Genomic DNA, 22995 nt, shown 5'->3' on the forward strand with positions numbered 1-22995 from the left:
GGTAATAGGTACAAAATGTACATGTTTCACTGGGCCCAAAAATTGGCAAAATCAAATGCATTCAGGCAAAGTAGGGTACAGAGTGGTGATACAACTTGACAAAATCGTTCTTAGTTTGGCACATTGCAAGAAGGGTGGCTTTGATTGAACTATGCAACAAAGGAGGTCTCTTCAATTCAACTGATGTTATTGCATTTTAATTGTCGGGCGTCTGCTGTACTAAGGCAGAAGAGCCTGTGGTGCTTTTCACATTAGCTAGATATGACATCGTGACTGAGTGAGGATTACTCACACAGAGTGGGAGAAACCTGCAGGTTACCGATGAGAATCAAGGCTGATCCACTGAACATGTGCAATACGCTAGAATTACAGTGTTGGTTACTACTGGTCTTTGTTATCCTATTGCTTCCTAAGCAAGTATCCTTGCAGTAACTGGTTTCACTTTGCACAGACTTTCTAGAAACCCTCAAATATCTTGCAACCTCCCTTTCACAGAGAAACCTTCTACAAATAGGATTTGGATATAGAATACTGCATTTGAACACCACTGCTGTGAAATAAAATATTAAAAAACCTGCAGGGATTATGCAGCAGCTGATGTCAATATAATACAGGAATACAAAAGTCTGGTACTTGAATAACCTGTGGACTCAAGTTTACCGTTGAACCACAGGCAGCCAGCTGTTTTTAACCTCTCATTAAAATCAATAGTCTTGTAAAATTAATGGCTTACAATCTTTAAAAAGGAAAACCATGTATAGTTAAACAGCACTGTGCTGTAATAAGGCATGACCTTTTTAATTTAGTAATCAAAAATCAATGCTAGAATAACTTACTGTAATTACATCCATTCCCTTTTACTCGTATGGAACCGGTTTGTTTTATACTGGGACATTTAACTAAAAAAATCAAGGGGCATGTCAAAAGAAATTATGAAGGGGTAGTGGAACATGCAGGTCAGTGTTGCCAGGTGTCCAGCAAATAGATAAAGAGCAAAAAGCAAAAAGCAGACTAACGATAAAGTCAAAAGTCTTTTTTTCTAATTATAGCACTGCTCATGCTACTACGGTAGGTAGTAATTCATGAAAATTCCCCTTAAAGTCAAGAAGGGAGTGCAGGATGCGCCCTATAGCCTGGACGTCGATGGTTCAAGTTAGGTTGGCCAGGGTGTCCTCGGATCACTGCGCACCAGCGACCCCTGTAGTCTGCCCGGGCGCCTGCGGTCTTGCCTGTAAGCTGCCCAGAGCTGTGTTGTCCTCCGACGCTGTAGCTCTGAGGTGAGTTTGCAGTGTGAAAAGAAGCTGTCGACTGACGGCACACGCTTCGGAGGACAGCGTGTTTGTCTTCGCCGCTCCCAAGTCAGCGCGGGGATGGGTAGGGGTGAGCTGAGCCTAAAAATAATTGGCTATTCTAAATTGGGAGAAAATTATCATAAAAAACAATTGGCGAACACTAAATGTATAAAAAAAATAAATAAATAAAAAGTCAAGAAAAAAAGACAAAGGCTGTTCAGCTGCATTTACAGATAAGAGAAAGAACATATGGGGCTCATAATCAATAACTATGAATCTTCAATGAGAAGAAAATTAGGAGAGATACTGTCTCCCCAGGGAGAAATGCTTCAAGGATAATCTCCCTTCACAACTGGTCCTCAGACACATCGCTGGCAGGCTATTACACATGAACGGTAATTAAACAGTGTTCACGTTTCAATAGTCCTCCAGTGAGCTGCCCTGCCCCACCTGCCACACAGACACTTATTACTGGCCAGTCACACTTCATTGCATGCATAAGGAGAGTCAGACTGACAAGTGGAATCATGAGGATTAGATGCCCACTTTTCTAAATCAGTGATATATATATAAACTGTCCAATGTTAATTTCAGACGTAAGGAGGGCAACAACATCCAGGTGCTTCCGAGTAAAATGTGTGTGAATAAACATGCATTTTATAACACATAGAAACTATTAGCAAAAACGTTCCCATAAAAACACAATCATGCAATCAACATTAGAATCTGTGACACAGCATTCTTATTCTATTTAGCATTGTACTCTGAAATGATCACTGGACTGGTAGATTCCAGGTTTGTAGTGTTCAAGTTTTATTTAAATAGCTTATATAAAACGCCCTTCTGACAACATTCTATCCAATACAAAGACGTGAGCACAAACTTCCACAAAAAAAGAATTACGAGTGGAAAGAAACGTGTTCAGGGTGCTGTGTGTTTAACACCAGGTGCAGTTTCCCTAATCTGCTTTAGGGTGCTACAAACAACAATGACTAAAGTCAAATCAATAGGCTATATTTCTGGTAAGGTATGCTACCTCAGCTGCATTTAATGCTCCTCTAAATGAATTAGTTAGGGACAAGATTCCATGCAAATAAAGTTTGGAATTCTACAGTGCCAAAATGAAGCACTTTAGCACAGCTTTTGCAGTTATTTAACTCAGGATCACAAGATAAGCGTCTACGCAGGAATAAAGACTGATGGAAATCCCAAAGAACAGAAAATACGAAAATCACACTTCCCTGTATCTTTCTACATTTTTATTATGCATGGACTTATATTTTCAGTTGCTTGAGCAAGACCTGCTTGAATTAAAAGGGATACTGCACCCACTGCAATTAGGAATAACCATCCACACAAGAAACACACAGTATTTACAGCAACATATTCAACTTCCAACACAAGGGATTTCATTGCAGTGAACAAGCACAACGATGACCTCTTGCTACCAAGTAACTACAAGCTGTGGAACACACAGAAGGCAGTTTGGCAAGCACCACAGTATGCACTCATGTACCTACAGTAAAAGCATTCTTTGAAAAAGGCACTTATGTGCAAAAATAAACTATGACCTCTCGGGCTTGTGAATGGGGTGCTTAAAAAGTTTGCTGCCAAATCTTGCACTGTTTCATCACAGAATAGCTGCACCTGAGGAACACTATTTTCAAGGCAGGCTAGATATTATACAATCTATTCTGCAGAGTAGGCTCCAGCTTAATTAGACATTACATTCTGTAGCAGAGCACGACTTTGGACTTTATCTATGCTACTGAAAGGCCTTTGGTGAACATGCAACAAGGAAACAATGCCAATGTCCAACAGGCAGCAATACCGTAACAAAGGGAAATGATTAGCCTGTCCTTGTTAAAAACTTGGAACAAACTTTCTGTTGTAAGGGTTTGTTAAACTTCTCAGTGAATGTAACAAAGGTTAAAAATCAGAACTAGAATTGCACATGCTTTTAAGTTAGATATATTGTAAAATACATTTTTCATTTTTAACGTTTACTGAAATGTGTAGGACTGTATTTGAGTTTGATTTTAACATGCCTTAAAATACTGCCTCTTCAACTCTATAATAACCCAGCTGTGGTTGCCCCAGGATGATGTATAGATCCACTTACTAGCAATACTACATACAATAAAAATAGCATCAAGTGAGATTTGCAAAAAAAATGGGGTTTACGCATTTTAGTACAGGAGCATTTGGATCTTCCACTGTAAACAGACGCCACTGTCCCTGTGTCACAGATTTCAGTTATATAACCAATGAGCAAAATTACAGGCCGCAGATGTACTTATAAAATGTAAACAGCACTGGCTTTTTAAAAACACAACACATTTCGTAAACAATTATATTATATATATATATATATATATATATATATATATATATATATATATATATATATATATAGCCTTCAAAAACAACATTTCAGTGTCATCCAACCTTTTTAAAATTCTGTACGCAAAAACACAGTGTCGTTTGGTAATCTGACCTGTAAGTATACAAGCTTTGCAATTACTTTAATTTTTTTATACCAGATATAACTGCAAATTGGCACATACTAAGTTGCATGAGCTTGGAAAACATCTTTTTAAAAATGTTGTGACCTCAACTACTTCATCTTAAATGCTAAACATCACAGTGCAACATAAGGGAGAGTGTACTGAAGCCAATGTGTGGATATTATACAGGTAACACATTCAGAAATGACTCTGCTATGCATTGTACTGCGGTTCAAGGTGCCTTCTAGAACAAGGCAGCACTCTTGCCTTGCTATCAAATGCTTTTTAAATCTGCACTCTCTTGCCAAGGAATTTTGTGTGTTTTACTGTATCTAATAAATAAGAATTTACTAATTAAAAACAATTACATTTACAAAGAAATTCTCTGATTTAACAAAAGATAAAATGAGCTATTTTCTGTTTAAAATACTGATCTATTTAAAAAACATTAAATATCTATATTCTCTCTATTTTTCAAAACAGAGGGCATGAAGCCTGTAGACTGAAATCAGCTTCCATGAGGTCTGACTAGCAAAGCAGCAGTCATCAAACCAACTCTGCACTGTTTGACCATTTTAAAGTACTTTTCAAAATCGCTTTGTAGTTTAAGTAAAAAAGACTCCATCTTTCTGAATACAATCATATTAAAAAAAAAAAAAAAGTTAGCGTCAAACTAATCTCTAGTCGTATTCTAATGATCAAAAGGTTTTGTACAACAGATGTCAAGTTATTGATCTGTATAGTAAACTTGCTGCATGGTGTCTTTGGTGACATATGTGATGACATCATTGACAACATAAAAATGTAATACAACGTTGGAAGGTATTTTTTATCCCCCCCCCCCCCCTTTATAAAGACTACAAATCCAGTGCAGTGTGTTTATTCCACTCAACAGGTCGAGTCATTTCATGTTCACTTCGCCCTTTGCTGGAAGTCTCACACTGTCCAACACAGAGTTCTGGTTTTAAAGTGTCTGGGTTTTCAGAGTGAAAATGAGGCATTCCTTGGGTGACACCTATGGGTTTGCACTTCATTTGCTGGTGGGAAGAATCAGAGTACTGACCTGCAGAGGAAATCTTAGAGAAATACGCCTCATTTCTTTCATCTAAAGGAGAAACAAGAGCAAGCACCTTCCCAGAGCTGTCTCTGGAAGTCCCCAATGAGTTTGATCCAGTTTGAGGCCGGCACTCATCAGACTGTAAGGGGAGATGGGATGGTCTGGCCATCTGCCTGGAGCTCTGTATTGGATTACCAGCCCCAGTGTCATGAGTAAACCTTGAAGTCCGAGGCTGAAGCCTCCGATTAGGAGAACCACCCTCAACCTGCAAATCCAATCTATCCCTCTGGATTTCATGTTGTATGGCCCTTCCCTTTCCCAAAGGACTACAACTCTGGACCCGTCCTAATTTTTTTCCATCTATCAAAGGAAGGGCAAAATTGCATGTAGCCTCCTGTTGCCAGGGCCAATCAGGAATGTCAGCAACCTCCCTCCATTCTGAGCTGGCTGATCGCCCCTTCCTTTCGCAATCTGAGGGCCAATGGAGAGTGGAAGCCTTCTTGGAATCCCATTCAGATCTGGAGACTTGGGGAAGCTGAGGGATAACCTTTGACAGATACATGTCAGCCAGTTCGAATTCCAAGCTGTCAGTGTCTAGTGATCTGCTCCTCCTGTTTAGAGACAATGGGGCCGGCATTGCTGGGCTCATTTTACTGAAATTAAGATGCCGTGGAAGACTGGCAACCCCCCAGCTGTTGCCGAGAAAAGGATTCTGATCGTACAGTTCAAACATCCTCTCGTCGCACTCAGCAAAAGCATCTTTTTGCAAGTAGCTCTCATCGTATGCCTCATACGGCGACGACATGTCTTCATCTGTGTCCATTTCAATCTGACGATCACATTCCCCTTCGTTTTCCATGTCTACCACATCGAAAGTCACCATTGCTGGAAGGGCCTGCATATTGTGTGTAAAGGAAGAACCAGAATCAGAGCTGCCAATACTTTCGGAAAGGTTGTTTAAGAACGCAGTATTGTTAGTAAAGTCCACCAAGGCCTGGGAGAAGCAGACAGTCTGATCATATTCAAGGGCTTCATCAGTCTTCATTTTACCAGTATCAGTTTTTCTCTCTCTCTTTTCAGACTGGGTGCATCTTCCATTTCCCTGCAGTAATTCGTCAAGTGGAACTGGGACTTTTGATCGATGGGAGTTCTTTGTGCTGCACACAACATCAACGCCATCCAAATCAGGAAGTAGCTTTGCATTTGTTTTTTGGTTAGTGTGGTGTTCTCCACTGCTGGGGTGTGTCTGGTTATTTCTGTGCTTTACTTTTGAGCCTTTTCCTATCCTAGTCTGTGAAACTATCTGCTCCTCTTTAAGGCAAGCTTGATGTGTGTTATTGTTCATTTTAGAATTACAATCAGCTGTGCTTTTTTCTGCGTAAAATCTATCCTTGCTCAAGATGACTTGCTCTTTTTTGGGGTGCTTTTTTGTGCTTTTAACTTCCCACCCCATAAGCTTCTGCTCTATCTGAACTTGTCTAACCCCTTCCATAAGTCCAGCTTTGTTGGAAAAACTGGGACATAAACTCTTATCCACATCCATTCCTAAAAATTCCAAAGCGTCTGGGGTGGGTGGCAGCGTCTCAAAGGAGGGTTCATCTGCGAGAGGGGGGCTCATGAGGCTATCGTCAGGCTCATAGAGCTCATAGAGTGCATCCCCACTGTAGCTGTCCCTTGGAAGCCTTTCCTTTCTGATTCGGCTGAGGCTATCACCCCCGTCTTCATCAGGACCTGGAGTGGTGGAATCATAATAACCCTCGTCACTGTTGGGTGCAGATTCGGGCTGGTCACTTTGTGGGGTCAGGAGGTCTCCGCTGGTATGACCGTTATCTGCAACAGCTCGGACAACATTGTGATTATTAGCAGCATCCACACATGGACCAGGAAGGGCGGGTCCATCCGGAGATATCTGCAGGTCCATGTCATTGCCCAGGAGCATCTGCTGTTGACCAGGGGTAAAGCACACGTCAGCTGCAGCTTCATTTTCCCACAAACCTTGCAGATAATCCTCGTCAACCTCATCAGGGGTCGCCATTTCTTCCCCGCCTCCTTGGTAAGTGACATAGCAGGAGCTTCTTTTGCCCGCGTTGCGACTTCTTTCAGCCGACACCGTGCTTTCAGCAATGCTGTCGTCATCTCGGTCCGCAATTATGTCTCCGCACCCAGTGAGGGAATCGAAGCTCTTCAGAGAAGCCACATCCCCAAATACTGAACTGATCTGCTCGGAAGAATGAACGGAAGGTGGATCGTTATCTAGGTAGTCTGGGTTTATATCGGGGGCACAGCTGAACTCAGATAGCGTGCACAAAATGGCTCCATCTACTTTTGCATCTGCCGACTCCCCTTGCACAAGCTCTTCCAAGTCTTTGAGAACCTTATCTTTGTGTAATGCTTTATTACTATTTGCATCAGTTTCTACTAAACTTTCTTCTGAAAGATTTGCATCCTCGCTACATTCAGGTGTATCAATCGAATTGTCTTTCTCATTCAGTGTGTCTGCCACATTGCTGTCAGAAAAGCTATCCTGAAGTTCAGACTCAGCTTTGCTGTCACTTGACTGACTTCTAGGCACTGCACCTGCAGGGATCTCTACAGAAAGTCCAGGCGTCTCAGCTTTTTCAGCATCTGCGGCTTTATTCTTTTTGTGGCGTCTGATGCTGCTGAACAAACCTTTTAGTCCCTTCTTTGGCCTGGGGAAAGACGAGGACTTGTCGGCACTTAGTTTCTGATCGTAGCATTCAGAGTTCGCTGACAGAGGTGCGTCTGCTTTCTTATTCGTGTCAGTCATTGAGTACACACTTTGAGAGCCTGACAGCATCTTCACAGATGAACATTTCTGTCCGCGGTATTCAAAGTCTCCCGCTGGCATGTCAGCGGTTCTTCTGCCGTCCTCCCAGCTCACCTCACTGATGCAATCATGAGTCCTGCTCTTGCAGATCCCCTTTTTAGAAGACCCCTTCCCATGGCCTTTGTTTCTTCCCCCGAAGAAGCTGGGTAAGGTGCAAATGCTCTTTCTCCCTCCAAACAGTTTAAAAGCTGTTTTCTTCAGCTTCCCAGGTGGTGGCAGTTCAGGAGGAGTAGCATCAGTGCGCTCAGATGTCCCGTCTGCCTCCGTCCCCTGGGCCTGGCACCCTCTGGCTGATTCTTCACAGCCACCACACAAAGGCTTTGTTCCAGTTGTCTGTTCTCTTCCACTGCTGGTTTCCATGGCAATGTTTTCTACAGCCAGGTGCACTCAACTGTGAACATGGATGCAAACTCTGCTGCCAGGCTCACCTCTTGAAAATACACCATAATGTTCCTAAAATAAAGAAGAAATTATTAATATAATTTTTATAAAGTTGCAATAACACACAATAAGCTTCCACATGGCCCTGCCACGATACACCACCATATTAAAGGTGTCAGTCATAAAATGTAGGTCTCCATTTGGTACCTAATTACAATAGTGCCTATGCACAGCTAAAAGATATAGCCATTAGCTCACCCAATTAAGCATTCGTAGGTCCCTGTCAGCTTCATTCACAGTACATGACACTACTTCATGAACAATTCCATCAAATTTCATGTGGTTTTGAAAATACAGCCGTCACAGAAAAAGTAGGGTACACTCCAGAACTATGAATGTGATATTTATTTCAATTCACTTCTGGCTCTCCCTACTAACTATTCTTCTGTTTGAATAAGGTCAAACCTTTCTTTAGGCAGTAGCTGCATAGGGGGTGGCTAGAGTACGATGTGTTAAAACAATGAAGGAGGTGTGACTGACTGACACCTAATACAAAGAGACTTCCTGCTAGTCCACCATTGTTTATTCAACAATTACCGCTTTGTAGAATAGCCATCATTTTTAAAGCAAAAGGTGCTCCAGCTTCTCTTGCGTAACAAAATCCATCCGGTAACATACCACTCACTCCTGGATGCTTGAAGTTTACTGTGCTTCTCACACGGCGGAAATGTTGGCCAAGAAGCGCAGTTTTATAAAAGGGAAATTCCGTTCCGGAGCACTGAAAAAAGGTCTTGTACAGTTTGTGCTTCTGTCTGCTCAACCTGTGCAAAATGATGTTATCACACTACACTATAAAATCACAAAAACAAAAGATTGTACTACGGAACTACTGTTAAACATTCTTTATTTACAGTATTATTTTTTTTAACTGTAGAAAATGCAATATGTTTTTTTTGTTTTGGTTTTTACTATGTTTTATGCTTCCGTGGACGGGATATCTGTGCACATAAGATGTACTGAAATCTTGACAAACCCATAAACAGTTTGTTTTTTGCAGTTTATAATTACAATTTAAAGCAGGGTAGCAGCTAAGTGACTACATGGTTGCTCTTTAAATGAAGAGAACGATTAACCATCTGTAAAGGTTTAAAACTTGCAATTCGGGGATTTCAGAGCTAGAGTTCCATGCATTCTCTGAAAAAAGATTCATAAGAGATCAGTTTGCTATTTTTGTTAGCTAACATTCTTGTCCAAAATAATAAAACCAAGTTTCCGATTATTATTATTTTTATGTATTTAACAGTTCCCTTCCTTCTCTGTCTCTGAAAAGATCTTTCTCAAAAGACCATGAAAAAAGTGTTTATAAAGGACATCCAATTGTGAACAAGCGGTTCTATACAAATGTACCTGTCTCCACAAACAGAACAACATATTTACCAGCAGGCATGTTTTTAACGTAAACACTTTAAAATTGTTCCAAATAATCCCTCTTTAGAATACACAACAACACACTGTCAAAGGCACCGAATGCAGGTCTGAGCGCCTACTGTATGACAGTGGTGTACACAGATGTATGCATACAGATAAAGATTTAGCTAAACGTAATCCAATAACCAGTGTCTCAAACATAAACCCACAGCCCTGTTCAAGACAGGCTATCCAATGTCAAGTAAACTGCTATTTTAAACACGTCTGGAAATTGTTCAAATGTTCTCTGGTGCCAGGACTCATGCTACCTTTAAGTTTTAAATTCTTGGCCGCAATTAAAGTCCTAAAGCATGTCAATACAACTTCCTGCTGCGTGTACACTGTCCTAGGAATAAAGCAGGTCACCTGGAAACATTATCCCTAATCAACTGCATGGTTTCAGAGCTCAGACTGTTCTGTACTGTACATCCTTTTTAACTGTGACCATGCAGTCTGTACTATGCGCATATGCCCAGTTTAACAATTACTGCAAAATTGTGACTGCAACTGCTAAAACTTGAAATGAACAAGCACACAGAGCCTGTAAAACAAACTACATACTTATATACCTAATCTAAAATCAAATGATTTTAAATTTACAAAGGTGAAGTGACGTCTCTTACTAACATATTTTAGTAGCGTATACTGTAGTGTCAAATGGCAGTATAGCTGGGCTGTTTTTGGGTGTCAAACTGTTTACTAAAGTTACAATCCGGGTCTTTGATGTTTGAAGCTAACACAAAGTAATTAAATAACTAGCAGGGATATAGTACGAGAATCTTATATGACTAATGGCATACAGACAGCTGAACCTTATTGCTGTTACAGTATTTAGTGTTAATCTGGCTTTGACAGTCTTTCACGGAGCTACAGAAACTGAGCGAGTGAAAACGACAACCATAACATAATGCAACTTTAAAAGCCATGCGACTGCTGGCTTTTCATAACACAACAATATTTCAATTTGCACTTCGAAAAAGCGACTGAGGCAACTACTTGTCTAGCAAACCTAATAAAAACAAAACTGTCCTCTAGCTAGATAATGCCACGGTCGGCTTTACTGTAGTAGTTTAAGCAAGTGCATAAAATCAAGAGCTGCGATGCGAGAAACCACAACAATGCTTTAGCATAACTCCATGTATGTATGCCACGGGCCTACGGAGGCTGAGTGGAATCCGCAAGGGATCGTTCCACTGATTCGAACAGGATTTCAAATACGGTCAAAAACGTTGAACTGGGACACACACGCACACAAAAAAAAACAGTCACATTCCAAACCGGAGCGTCTGCCCACGTAAACGCGTTCATTTTTTACAGTATATCCTGATGTATAAAATAATAAAACAACTACAACAATACTACTACGACTAATAATAATAATAATAATAATATACGGGCTTCACACTGCAAAGCCCAGCTCAACCTCACGCCAGTGCTGGTTACCGCACAGGTTACAGACAGCACAGTATGATTCGTTTGGACCACCACTATCACATTTTGTAAATGCATTATAACAGCGCAGCGTGCAGGGCTTCCCAAACATTACTGTCAAATACTGTCTTTTTTTTTTAAAATAAACAGTCGACTGACAAAGAAAGTCCACCTACACTTCTGCTGCACTGCCTAGGAATTGGAAATTCGGTATTTATGTACACCACCCGCGATGGAAAAACGGAAAACAACTCACCTAGATCGTAACTGCAGAAGATGTTGCCTGTGTGTTTCGAGGGAGAGAGGAATGAACGCTCTAAATCCAGTTTACTTTTGTTCCTCTTTCTCTCTCCTTCCTTCCTTCCCTCCCTGCGCAGAATCTCTGGCTGGGGGGGAGCTACTCAATGGGACAACAAAGGCGGGACCGCGTTCGTGAGATCTGTGAGTGACAATGGCGTTACCCTATTAGATGGGAACGAATGGCACTTTGACCAATTGTAAAACACAAGGGGCGGATCAAATCGCCAGAACCGCCTACGTTCTGTTTAGTCAGAGTAACATGAGGCTGATATTGGCTGGTTTCACAGACCTTGATTTGGATTTATCGTGGGCTATTCAATGCTGTTTAGGTAAAGCAGTCCAAGATTGCTGCTATATCAGGGGTTGTGAAACCAGCCGCGTGTGTACTGTGTTTTGGTTGCACATGTTGCCCTGAGTGCTCCCAGAACTGCTGCATATAGCCTGGTTGCTATTTTATGTGATTCACACATGCACAACGTTGTGTTCTCCAGTTTAAACGAGTATTTGCACAGAGACTCGTCTTCGGTAAAGGTTTGCACAGTGTCGCTCTCCATGCAAAGCATATACAACTTAGCATGCTGTACTAAATCTGCAATTAAAGACGCTGCTACTGTACTGTAATGAGTTGCATGTCAAACTATACAGCACACTGCTGAACAATAACTTTCACAAGGCAGCACACTTATTTATCTTGTTTTATGTTGTGCATAAGGGACAGAAAGAAAAACAAATTGCTATTTATGTTACCGCTCGTTTGTTTGAGTAACAAGCATACTGAAGGTATATTTGTTTATTTTGAATGTATGCTAACAATATATATTTCCTGATAGACTTTGGAGCAAACGTGTTCCTTCCCACACTCACAGAGAAAGCCTTGGAGGTCTTGCTAAAGGAAGTCCCAGTTTCCATCTCTTCTTGGTCACTAGCAGGTTCAGGAACTGTCTGCAGTGGCATCTATGGATCTGGTGGCCACCCGCCATTTTAATTGTGTGCCGTGACAATAACAACAATAATAAATAAGTAAATAAATAAATAAATATTGTTTATTTGTTCAAAATATTTCTACATGACTTATATTGTAACACTTGAATGTATTTGTATTTGCTTGCGATTGTAAGTCGCCCTGGATAAGGGCGTCTGCTAAGAAATAAATAATAATAATAATAATACATGGTTGGAGAGCATGCCAAATTCAACGAACACATCTGAATCTGAATTCTATACAGTTATCACCCCCGCCCCTCCAAACACAAAAAAAACAAATATAAAATGTTGAAATAATTATCACAGATTTAAAAAAAAAAAAAAAAACCATTAAACAAATCATAGAATTACGATATTGTGGATTAATTCACTTTACCACACACATAGGGGTATTAAATCTGTGTTATTAAAATACCAACAAGAGTTTAATAAATAAAACACAATCTCCCAGAGCTTAAAAAAGACAATCAAAATGATTGGCTAAGATATAACTCACAGGGAGGGGTCGCCAATACCTCTTCCTCCAGGAGCTTGCTGTCTGTCTGTCTTAAACTGCTCTGCTATGGAATATTTGCTCTAAAGATGTTTACACTGGACTGGTTTGATGTACAGTAATGCATTCATTTTACATACACGTTTTTACTGGAAAGCATTTCTCAGTCACATGATCTATAGAAAAGGGGCAGTGACATCACTGCGAATTCCACGCCACTCAGGTCATGTGGTTTAAGTACTTCCTCAGGATTGGTGGGATGTCCAGTTGGTCAATGGAATGCATTTTGTTGGCCAAGTAGCTTCGGATTGCTAGCCGGCACTGAGACATCAGGGTTTTTGGACAAGCTGAAGAGAAGTTGGAGGCTAATTATTAATGACTCATTTAATTTATTTCATGATAAATAACTCCAAAGTTACAGTGATTTTGTTGTTTTGTTTTTTTTTTACTTGGAAACAGGATATGTTGTAACTGTATAATTTATTTCTCTAGGCTACGTGATAAATTTATCAGTTACATCTAAATGCTGTAAAACAAATACTTTTAATTGAAAGAAAAATGAAGCATTAGGCACCTGTGTCCAAAATGCAGGCACCTTAATCTCAATTGTGATGTTTTTTGTATTTATTTAAACACAAGAGATGACACCCAGCGGAGTCTGAGCTCAGGCTAACCTGGAATGGTTCAAACTGCTATGCAATGAAAGTCTAACTTCCACCCTTTCTGAGTATCATTCTGCATTGCATACAAAAAAAGATTATTGATTATTCTGTATCTTATGTATTATCTGTAAATACCATGATCGAGTCTCACCTCTTTCCTTTAGCAAGACCTCCAAGGCTTGATTTTGCTTTGTGGTTTTCTCTATGATGAGTGTGGGAAGGAAGACGTTTGCTCCAACGTCAATCAGGAGCTGGATGTATTCCACCCCACAGCCGTGTCTCAGGGACATCTCCAACACTGTCTTGGGCTGTTTGATCCTGGCAAGGAGCTTCTCATCGGTGCAGTTATAATTCGGATCCGCCCCGTAGAGAAGCAGCAGCTTAAAGCAATCCAAGTGTCCGTAAGCTGCAGAGAGGTAAAGAGGTCCACTGGAGACGGACGAATGGGAAGCCCAGACAGGAACCTTTGATCTAGCGTTAACCTCTGCACCAAACTGGAGCAGTTCTCTCAAGATGTCCACGTTCCCTTCCCTTGCAGCGGTTAGCACTGGGGAGCAATTGTTGTACTTGCTGCCGTTAGGGTTAGCTCCTGCCTGTAGGAGAGCGTGAACACAGTCTAGATGCTTCCCACTGACAGCAGTGAACAAGGGAGTCTGGGCCTTCACATCCAAACTGTCTACCTCAGCGTCACGGGCCAGAAGAACCTCCAGGCATCTCAGGTGACCTCGAGAAGCGGCCAGGCGGAGAGGGGTGCCCGGGATACCCCAGCCGCTCCTGCTGTTGATGAATCTTCTGTACCTCTCCTGGGACAGGAGCTCAGCGAGAAGCTTGTCGTCATCATTAGACACTGCCTGGCTGAGCTCACGTCTTTCACCATCGTCCTCCTCCTCCTTCTCATCTTTTGGCTGGAACATGAAAATAACTTGGAGGGAAATAACTATTTGTATAAATATTAGGCACCCCGGGGAGCAAACTCAACCATTCATGAACAGTAAAAATTAGGACTTCTTTCTTGAAAGGCTCCATAAAAGTGCAGTGTGTGTAGATGCTAGTCATTTCAGTATAACCTTTTTTAAGATTTTTAAAAAGTCTTACTCAACGACCTATGGTCTTTTCGTACATGCAAGACAATATTCCTTTTCAAAACACATCATTATCTACCTTCAGCAATAATTTTAACAGAGCGTTCCACCAAGTGGCTCTTTTGTTGCTGAAGTTAGAGCAAGTATACAAACACATACTAGTAGGGTAGGTACCGACAGTTATGCCACGTCTGTCAGAGAAGCTCAACAGCGACACCAGCATACCAACCACAACACAGCTGCAGAAGGCCTGTATTACTACGAGTGGCTGTATCATGTGCTGGTTTTACATTCAGAAAGAAGATTATAATAGTATTTTTTTATTTTGTTTTTACATTTTTTTATTTATTTTTTACAATATCAGTAAAGTGCTAAATCGAACACGATTGCATGCGTTCATTTATAACCCATTTAAAATACATCAAAATGTAACCTTTGTAAACCAGCACAGACAATTATGTCCACCCACGCTAATTTATTAACAATTCTGTTTAATTTGTACAATGCTATTTTGTTTATAACCACATTAATCTTGATTTTGGTGTGAAATAATAACGCTCTCGTATAAGTCCGTGACAGCCAGTGTAGACATTATATTTCACCAGCAATGGCGATATCGGTAATGAAGCTACATCGATAAAACTTCCTGCAAAATCAAAGCGTATTTTATTAATATGTGCAGCAAAACAACTCACCTAAATTATAAACGACAAAGGCAGCCTGTATTGGAAATGAATGAATACATTTAAGAATAAATAAAACAAAAACAAAGTTAAATCGCTTTCCTCCCGAGACAGCCTTTCTCCACACCCACCCGACTCGTGGGACCGCGATTGACAATACAGTAATCCAGTGAGATTGGGAGTCGCTGACATGTTAACCAATCAGAAGAGGAGGCGGGAGTAACACCGTCCCTGGTTCTACTGTGCTTGGTCTCCATAAATATATGTCTTACACTTTATATATATTGAATAATGTAACTCTACTTCTGTACTTGACATGCAGACGTGACAATATCATTGTTTGGATACCTCTTTGCTTATACTCTGCAACTAGCTGTTATCTTAAATGAAAATACATTGTAAGCTATATCCGGTCATTTACAAAAGAATATCAATAAAATTCTGTAAACTGAATCATTAACTTCAAAGTCTCCTGGTTTTCAAATACATTCTCCAACCTTTTACTGCTATTTGCTTCACAGAAAATAAATGTTTTCAAAATGTGATAATAAAAAAATTAAAAAATAAATTGCGACAAGTGATGTGTAATTTAGCTGGTAGGTTTTATCATTTATTTGTGGCTTGTATTACCTTACTAGACTTTTGAGTCTTTCAATGTAATAATACACAGGTTTAATAAAGTATTGAAACACTGAGTGGTTTTGTGCCATCCTGTCCTGGCAATATGTGACATTCCTAAGAAGGTCTTAATATGCAATTCACACATGCCGTTGTCGTCAAGTTCAGAAATTATTTTTTTTTAAAAAAAATGTTTTAAACATTTTATCTAGAAAAAAAAGGTTTTTGTTCAAGGCCACAAATAAAGAAAACTGTATTTTTAAATGTTTTATTAATGTGATTAAAATTGATTCATTTATATTCAAGAGAGATAGGTATTACAAAATAAATAAACAGACTGGCCTTTTATCTTAACAAGTTGTGTAAAAAGATGACTAACTTCCAACAAAATAAAAGCTTTCAAGACCGCAAAGGTCCTTTTGGCGGGTGATAGTGGATGAGAAGAGTTTAAAATGTTATGCCTTAATAAAGTTCAGAGAATAAATAGTTTTTAAAAAACTGTTGAAAAAGGTAACTCATCAAGCAGTATTAGATTAGCTTGGCATGGTAAAGCACATTTTAGTGACACCTCCCCTTTGACTAGCATGCATATATTAAACACTTAAATACATATACACATATGCTGAGAAATTACAATGTAAAATGAAGCCATTAGCCTTTAAGGTATTCAGTCTCTTCGAGGTTTATAAAGAGCATCAGGTTGATGCATATGAAAGGCAACCCTCCTGCCTTGGCATTGTGCATTGAGGACAGACCAGACTTAAGTTGGTTAAGTATCAAAAGGCGTTAATCAATAGCTAAGGCTGCATAACTCACAGCTGACTTCTGCTTGCATTCCCCTGATGCTACAATGGGTGCAGGGAGAATAAGCCCAGCCATGAATCGAGCAAGACCAGTTGGGTTTAATGCAGATGATTTTAGGTTTTCTTTTTCACTGTGAAGATCGTAGGGTTCACGAGGGCAACCAGATTCACAGACTTCGTACCTAGTGCTTGCAAACCCAGCACCTCAAACACGGCAACAAAAAGAACCTGCTTGTGCAGGCGGTTACAGAGGTTAAATATTAATTTAAAATGCATTACCCCCTTTACCCGTCAGGGGGCAGTGTTATACCTCTCAACTCCATGTTACACTTTATCCTTTGAATCCCCAGCACACTATATAACAGTTTATTTTAATAGGTCTAAAGACCCTTGTGGTAATTTGGATGGGTCCTCAGACAATATGTAGCAAACACAGTGGTATTTAAAACCATTTAAAACAGCTTGCCTTGCTTCCAGAGTGTAATTAAAACAGCAGTTAACCATGGTACAAAAGGAAAGCAGCATTCTGTTATTGAGGTTTCCATGGCGCAGCTCCACAGCAGGGGCAATGACATCACTGTCCACACCACTCAGGTCATGTGGTTTAAGTAGTTTCTCAGGATTGGTGGGATGTCCAGTCGGTCAATGGAATGCATTTTGTTGGCCATTCTCAAGTAGCTTCGGATTGCTAGCCGACACTGAGACATCAGGGTTTTTGGACAAGCTGAAGAGATGTAAACAGATTATTGTTAAGTAATATACAAAGAGCAGCGTTATTTATTCATTTTTTTAGCACCTGAAATAAGAATATTGATAGTGAACTGGAAATATTAATCTCAAAATGATGAACCTAACAAAGGTAATGGAAATGTTTAGCGTATTAAAGTATAGCAGCCCAACACAAACACTACTTAAAACACCAGGTAAACATTATCTACCAACAGCACGTTTACTGGACAAACATGACATGAAGGACACAACAGTTTGTTTAAAAAGAAATGGAAATGGGGTCCTGAACATGGAACTAAGGCATTGTGGGTAAAAAAAAATGACGTTCATGATTCGAGAGACATCACGTGGTGTGACTGTGACCTTTCAACTCCTCCATCTCTTCTTTGGTATTGTTTTGAAGCAGATGATGCCAACAGAGTTGAAAGGTTACTGAGTCACATGGTTTTTTTTCTGAACCGAGAAGCTCAGACAACAAGGCCTTCTCCAATCAAGCTCAAAGCCAGTCGGAGAAAACTAAAACGTGAATACATCTCAACATTACAGCCCCATAATCACTGGGTAATGATTGTAATACACAGGTTATTTTAGAAGTAATGGAAAGCCAACTGTGAAACTGATCCATTATGACACTCTGTTTGAGACACTTCTGACAAGGCATTAGCAGAAATGTGACATGTTTTAAGCTTTACTATAGAATCCATAACTACATTTTTGAAGTTCTAGATGGTTTCTGAATAACCTGGTATATGTGTGTCTTCTAATCTGTTAATACCACAATCAATTCTCACCTCTTTCTTTTAGCAGGAGTTCCACTGCTTCATTTTGCTTTGTGGTTTTCTCTATGATGAGTGTGGGAAGGTAGACGTTTGCTCCAACATCAATAAGGAGCTGGATGTATTCCACCCCACAGCCGTGTCTCAGGCACATCTCCAACACTGTCTTGGGCTGTTTGATCCTGGCAAGGAGCTTCTCATCGGTGCAGTTATAATTCGGATCCGCCCCGTAAAGAAGAAGAAGCTTAAAGCAATCAAGGTGTCCATAAACTGAAGAAAGGTAGAGAGGTCCACTACAAGCACTAGCATTCGAAGCCCAGTGAGGAACCTTAGATCTAGCGTTAACCTCTGCACCAAACTGGAGCAGTTCTCTCAAGATGTCCTCGTCCCCTTCTCTTGCAGCGGTTAACACTGGGGAGCAATTGTTGTAAATGCTGCCGTTAGGGTTAGCTCCTGCCTGTAGGAGAGCGTGAACGCAGTCTAGATGCTTCCCACTGACAGCAGTGAACAAGGGAGTCTGGGCCTTCACATCCAAACTGTCTACCTCAGCGTCATGGGCCAGAAGAACCTCCAGGCATCTCAGGTGACCTCGTGAAGCGGCCAGGCGGAGAGGGGTGCCCGGGATACCCCAGCCGCTCCTGCTGTTGATGAATCTTTTGTACCTCTCCTGGGACAGGAGCTCAGCGAGAAGCTTGTCGTCATCGTTAGACACTGCCTGGCTGAGTTCACGTCTTTCACCATCGTCCTCCTCTTCGTCCTTGGGCTGGAGCATTGAAAAGATCTTGGAGATGTCCACTAAACTCATGTTTATTGGCCTTCTCAGTACCATTATTTATACTAACGAAGCATAAGTACAGATCTGAAAATACAGAATGGGTTATTAGTTGTTGTCTTGAAAGACACTTAGACACTTTTTTTTAAATGGAGGCAAAAAGTTTGTTTTCAGTTTGTATTCTACTTATAATATATGTGTATTTGTTCACACTCTCTGTTTTTTTCACTAAACACAGTTCTTTGACATACATCATACTGTATATTGATTATTTTCATTAGTATTTGGAGAGAAAAAAAACGTAACAATGCAGTATTCAAAAGAACACCATTTTATGTTCAAAAGCATCACTCATAAAATAAAATGTATTAATATTACCTTTGTAATGCCAATGAAGTCCATATACCCCTAGAAAAAGTCAGAACAGAACAGCACGACTAGACCGTTAAAATAACAATCCTAATAAGAATAAACCCAAGACATGCCTTACCCCATGCGCAAGCAGCAGCCAGTGATACTGATGACTTAACAGAGGAATTGTGATGAAGATGATGTCTTATCCATGGCACACAGCTATGGTCACTGGCTTGATTGCAAATTAAAAACCTCCAAGCAGGTTTCCAGTAGTAAACTTTCAAGCAGACTGAAGCCAGTGTTTCTCAGAATGACATACCTCAGTAACACAGAATAGCCTGGTCATCAAGGGTGGGTATTTTTAGACTGAAAATGGATGCCCCCTAAACTTCCATTCTTGGAGAGCTCTTGCAGGGAGTGTAAATATAGATAGCTGATAGACAGGTGCTACTGTTGCTTTGGTTCCTGACAGCGAGCCTCAGCACAGACTTGTGGATACCACAGTTTCTAAATCTTTATACTTGCGTGATGCAAACTTTAGGTTATTCTCATTTAACTTATAACTTCAAAAGCAACTTGTTTCATTTTTTGGCAAATTGTTAAAAAATCTACTGAAATTTTCTGTTGATTTCTGGTTGATTGTCAGTAGCTACATACTTGAATATATACTACATAAACCGCTCCAATCAATTGAGGGATACCTCCTTTATTGAAATGATGGACAACAGCCTGCTATTTTTTAATAAATGTAAAAAATAAAAATAAGTACACAAATACACATTCTGAAACCAAAAGTTTCAACACGTAACAGGTGAAATTCAAATGCATTTTCTGTGTGATTGCACTATGACACTGTTCCAAAAAACAAAGTAAATGACCTGGAAACCAGTGCTCTGCTGAAAAAGTATTAGGAATTGGAATGATGCTGTGAGACTACAGCGGTAAGGAATTCCTGCTCAGGACTCTTGCAGTCTGCAATCTCATGAAAGCTGTCAGCTGCCACGCTGAGTAATACAGATCACAGTCAGCTGTCCCAGAAGCTGCCAGGATTGTATATATTAAATTAGATAGGATCTCTTTAGACACCAGCCATTTACATGTTCTTAATAGAAAACCAGAGAAGACTGTGTTGTACTATACGTATGAAAACAACAGGGTCATGTTTTACTCTGAAGAAACCCTTCATTCTGTATCTCATGAGTAATTTATTTAAAAAAAAAAGTTTACTTTGTTTTATTATTATTTATTAAAGCTGAATATTCAAACCATGTAAACAGCTGTTTAAAAGGTTACTAGTCTACAGCTCAGAGCAGAGCGTGTGGGTAATAAAAGTCATTTTTACGATGTCATGTAGTGTGTTTTAGGACATATGGCCTCCCTTCTCATTTATATTTGATAAATATTGTTTGCAAAATTAATTTCCTGTTAACTCTATTGCTCTTTTAATTGGGCAAGACTAGACACATGACAGATGACAATGCAAGACATAGTATCCGATCTGTAACCCCTTGACTTCCATTGGGGGCTACCATCAACCCCAGGCTTCCTGTGTTGAAAGGATAGTGTGTTACTAATCCACCACCTGCTGCAACATGCGATTTTATCAGTGTTCTTTTGGCAATATGGGATTGTGGTAGTCTTAGCACCAAAATAAGCATGCCATTTCTTATATTGTATTAATATTTGAGTCTTCCAGTGCTTGTGATGTCTCGCCCTCGTATAGTTTTAGTGTCCTTTTAACGGATTTAGATTGCTATATAATGTTTAAGTAACTAGCTATGCATTGTAGTGCTGACCGGAAGATCACAATGATTGAAGTTACCAGCATTCAAAACTGGTGCTTTCACCTGATAAAATGCGTCCTTTAGGAAGTCGAGTCAGTCATCACCCTATGCTACTTGTTAATTCCTGTTTTCCTACTGGGTCAACAGCCCAGTGTGAGGAAAAAGAAAACGCATACAAAACACTGTAAAATATGACATGGTACATATTTATTACATTTATCTTTAAAAAAATGAAATTCCACGGCTTACAAAAACAATCACAAGAAAAATAAAATTGAAATCATACAGTGCTTTTTTTGTTTTTAATGAAATACAATGCAAAAACAAATCTCTAAACAGTGCAACATGCAGGAAATGTGTTCTTAAAATAACATGAAAAATGTAACTAATTATATTAATAAAATGTGAATGTTTTCCCTTTCCTTTTTCAGATGGAGCAGTGGATTCTGCATGTGTAAAAATGTCCCTATTAAGTGAGGTTGACATCACAGAGCAGTTAAAACACTGTTATACAAAGACCACAGTACTGATCCCTCCACTTCCAGCATTGTGTGCTTGTACTGTAGCCAACAGTATCAAAATATACGGGTACAGTAGTTTAACTGAAGACAATACAAACTGCTGCAGTGCAAATACAATTTTGAAAATGTACACAGATTTTTTTATTATTTTTATTGAACAACATTCATCTAGCAATTCATTTTTGGTTTGCTACAGTCATTCTGCAGAAAGCTGCAGTGTCCCTTTTCACTCTCATTTAACCATGATGGGAACGATCAGCTGTGTTTTACACCTTTTAGCACATATTTGCTTTTTACAGGCGTTCAGAATAGTCTAGTCAATTAGTTTCAGCAAGATTCGTCAATTCTAGTACTGAAAATAAAAAAATGTAAAAGATTTACGGTAAATTATTTCCCCTCCCTTGAGCCTATAATGCAAAGCCATAAGTCTTCATTAAAGCTCATCACCGGTTAGACTCAAAATTATTCGGATAACCTTTTAGACAGAAAAGTTACCCTTTGCTTTCAAGTAGTAACAAATGCAGTCCCCACACAAACTAAACACACAGCGAGAAAGAAGTTAAAGAATCACTCTGTCCTGCCCTTATAATACTACATCTTGTATTTAACAGGCACTGCTTTACAAGTGGAAGACAGCAAAGTGCATGAATTCATTCATGATAAGACTTGATATTTTTGATCTTATATCCCTTCTTGGCACAAATCACACAAAACACTGGGTCAGGAAATGTAAAAGGACCTTTTTGCTTTCCTGTTTTGCTTATTATATTACATATATATATATATATATATATATATATATATATATATATATATATATATATATATATATATATATATATATATATATATACACACATACATACACACACACACACACACACACACACACACAAAATCAATGAATACATTTCTGTTCATGTTATTATTACTCTTCTACCATTGAGTGTTTTATAGTTCTGGAAAAAAAAATCAGAATCTAATCATCCACACATCATATATTATTTAGTAGAGTTCAGCATGTACAGAGGAAAAAAATGAAAATCTGTGCGCTCCAATGCAAGACAATATAGAAAATAGCAGACTTTTTCCTGTGGTACATACAGAGGTATATGCCAGCTAACACTATGTATATGTGCAATTCCCTTTATCAATCCAATTCTGAAAACAAAACAATGGTGCATTACCATTGTAACTGAAAAACTTGGCATACGATTTTAGAAGCTTGGTTAAATGTCTTGAATTATGAAGTAGCTTATATACAAGAGAGATTTTCTTTCAAGGAAGAATAAAGACACGTAAAAATTAAGAAATTGTGCTAACTATACTCTTTAATGAACATCCCTTCTGCAAAGCAAATTTCTTTGCTAAATAATACTTTAAAAAACATTTTTATAGAATAATTTTAAAAAGAATAAACATATATATATATAATATATATATATATATAT

General features: G+C 39.4%; 3 protein-coding genes across 3 annotated transcripts; all 3 read right to left on the bottom strand.

Annotated features, from left to right (window-relative positions):
* Positions 1-2081: 2081 nt before the first annotated feature.
* Positions 2082-11427, bottom strand: LOC117430216 (APC membrane recruitment protein 1-like). Its single transcript, XM_034050050.3, has 2 exons — positions 11240-11427; positions 2082-8157 (listed from the first exon to the last, which is right to left on the bottom strand). Exon 2 carries the CDS (start codon positions 8062-8064, stop codon positions 4657-4659), a length of 3408 nt encoding a protein of 1135 aa, XP_033905941.3. The 5' UTR covers positions 8065-8157; positions 11240-11427; the 3' UTR covers positions 2082-4656.
* Positions 11428-12369: 942 nt separating this feature from the next.
* Positions 12370-15322, bottom strand: LOC117411925 (ankyrin repeat and SOCS box protein 12-like). The gene is made up of 3 exons (XM_034019790.3): positions 15200-15322; positions 13574-14344; positions 12370-13107 (listed from the first exon to the last, which is right to left on the bottom strand). Exons 2-3 carry the CDS (start codon positions 14334-14336, stop codon positions 12980-12982), a joined length of 891 nt encoding a protein of 296 aa, XP_033875681.3. The 5' UTR covers positions 14337-14344; positions 15200-15322; the 3' UTR covers positions 12370-12979.
* Positions 15230-19534, bottom strand: LOC117430437 (ankyrin repeat and SOCS box protein 12-like). The gene is made up of 3 exons (XM_034902532.2): positions 19376-19534; positions 18129-18972; positions 15230-17332 (listed from the first exon to the last, which is right to left on the bottom strand). Exons 2-3 carry the CDS (start codon positions 18940-18942, stop codon positions 17199-17201), a joined length of 948 nt encoding a protein of 315 aa, XP_034758423.2. The 5' UTR covers positions 18943-18972; positions 19376-19534; the 3' UTR covers positions 15230-17198.
* Between the last annotated feature and the right edge of the window lie 3461 nt (positions 19535-22995).

The sequence above is a fragment of the Acipenser ruthenus genome, chromosome 26, assembly GCF_902713425.1.
Source record: "Acipenser ruthenus chromosome 26, fAciRut3.2 maternal haplotype, whole genome shotgun sequence".
Taxonomy (NCBI): domain Eukaryota; kingdom Metazoa; phylum Chordata; class Actinopteri; order Acipenseriformes; family Acipenseridae; genus Acipenser; species Acipenser ruthenus.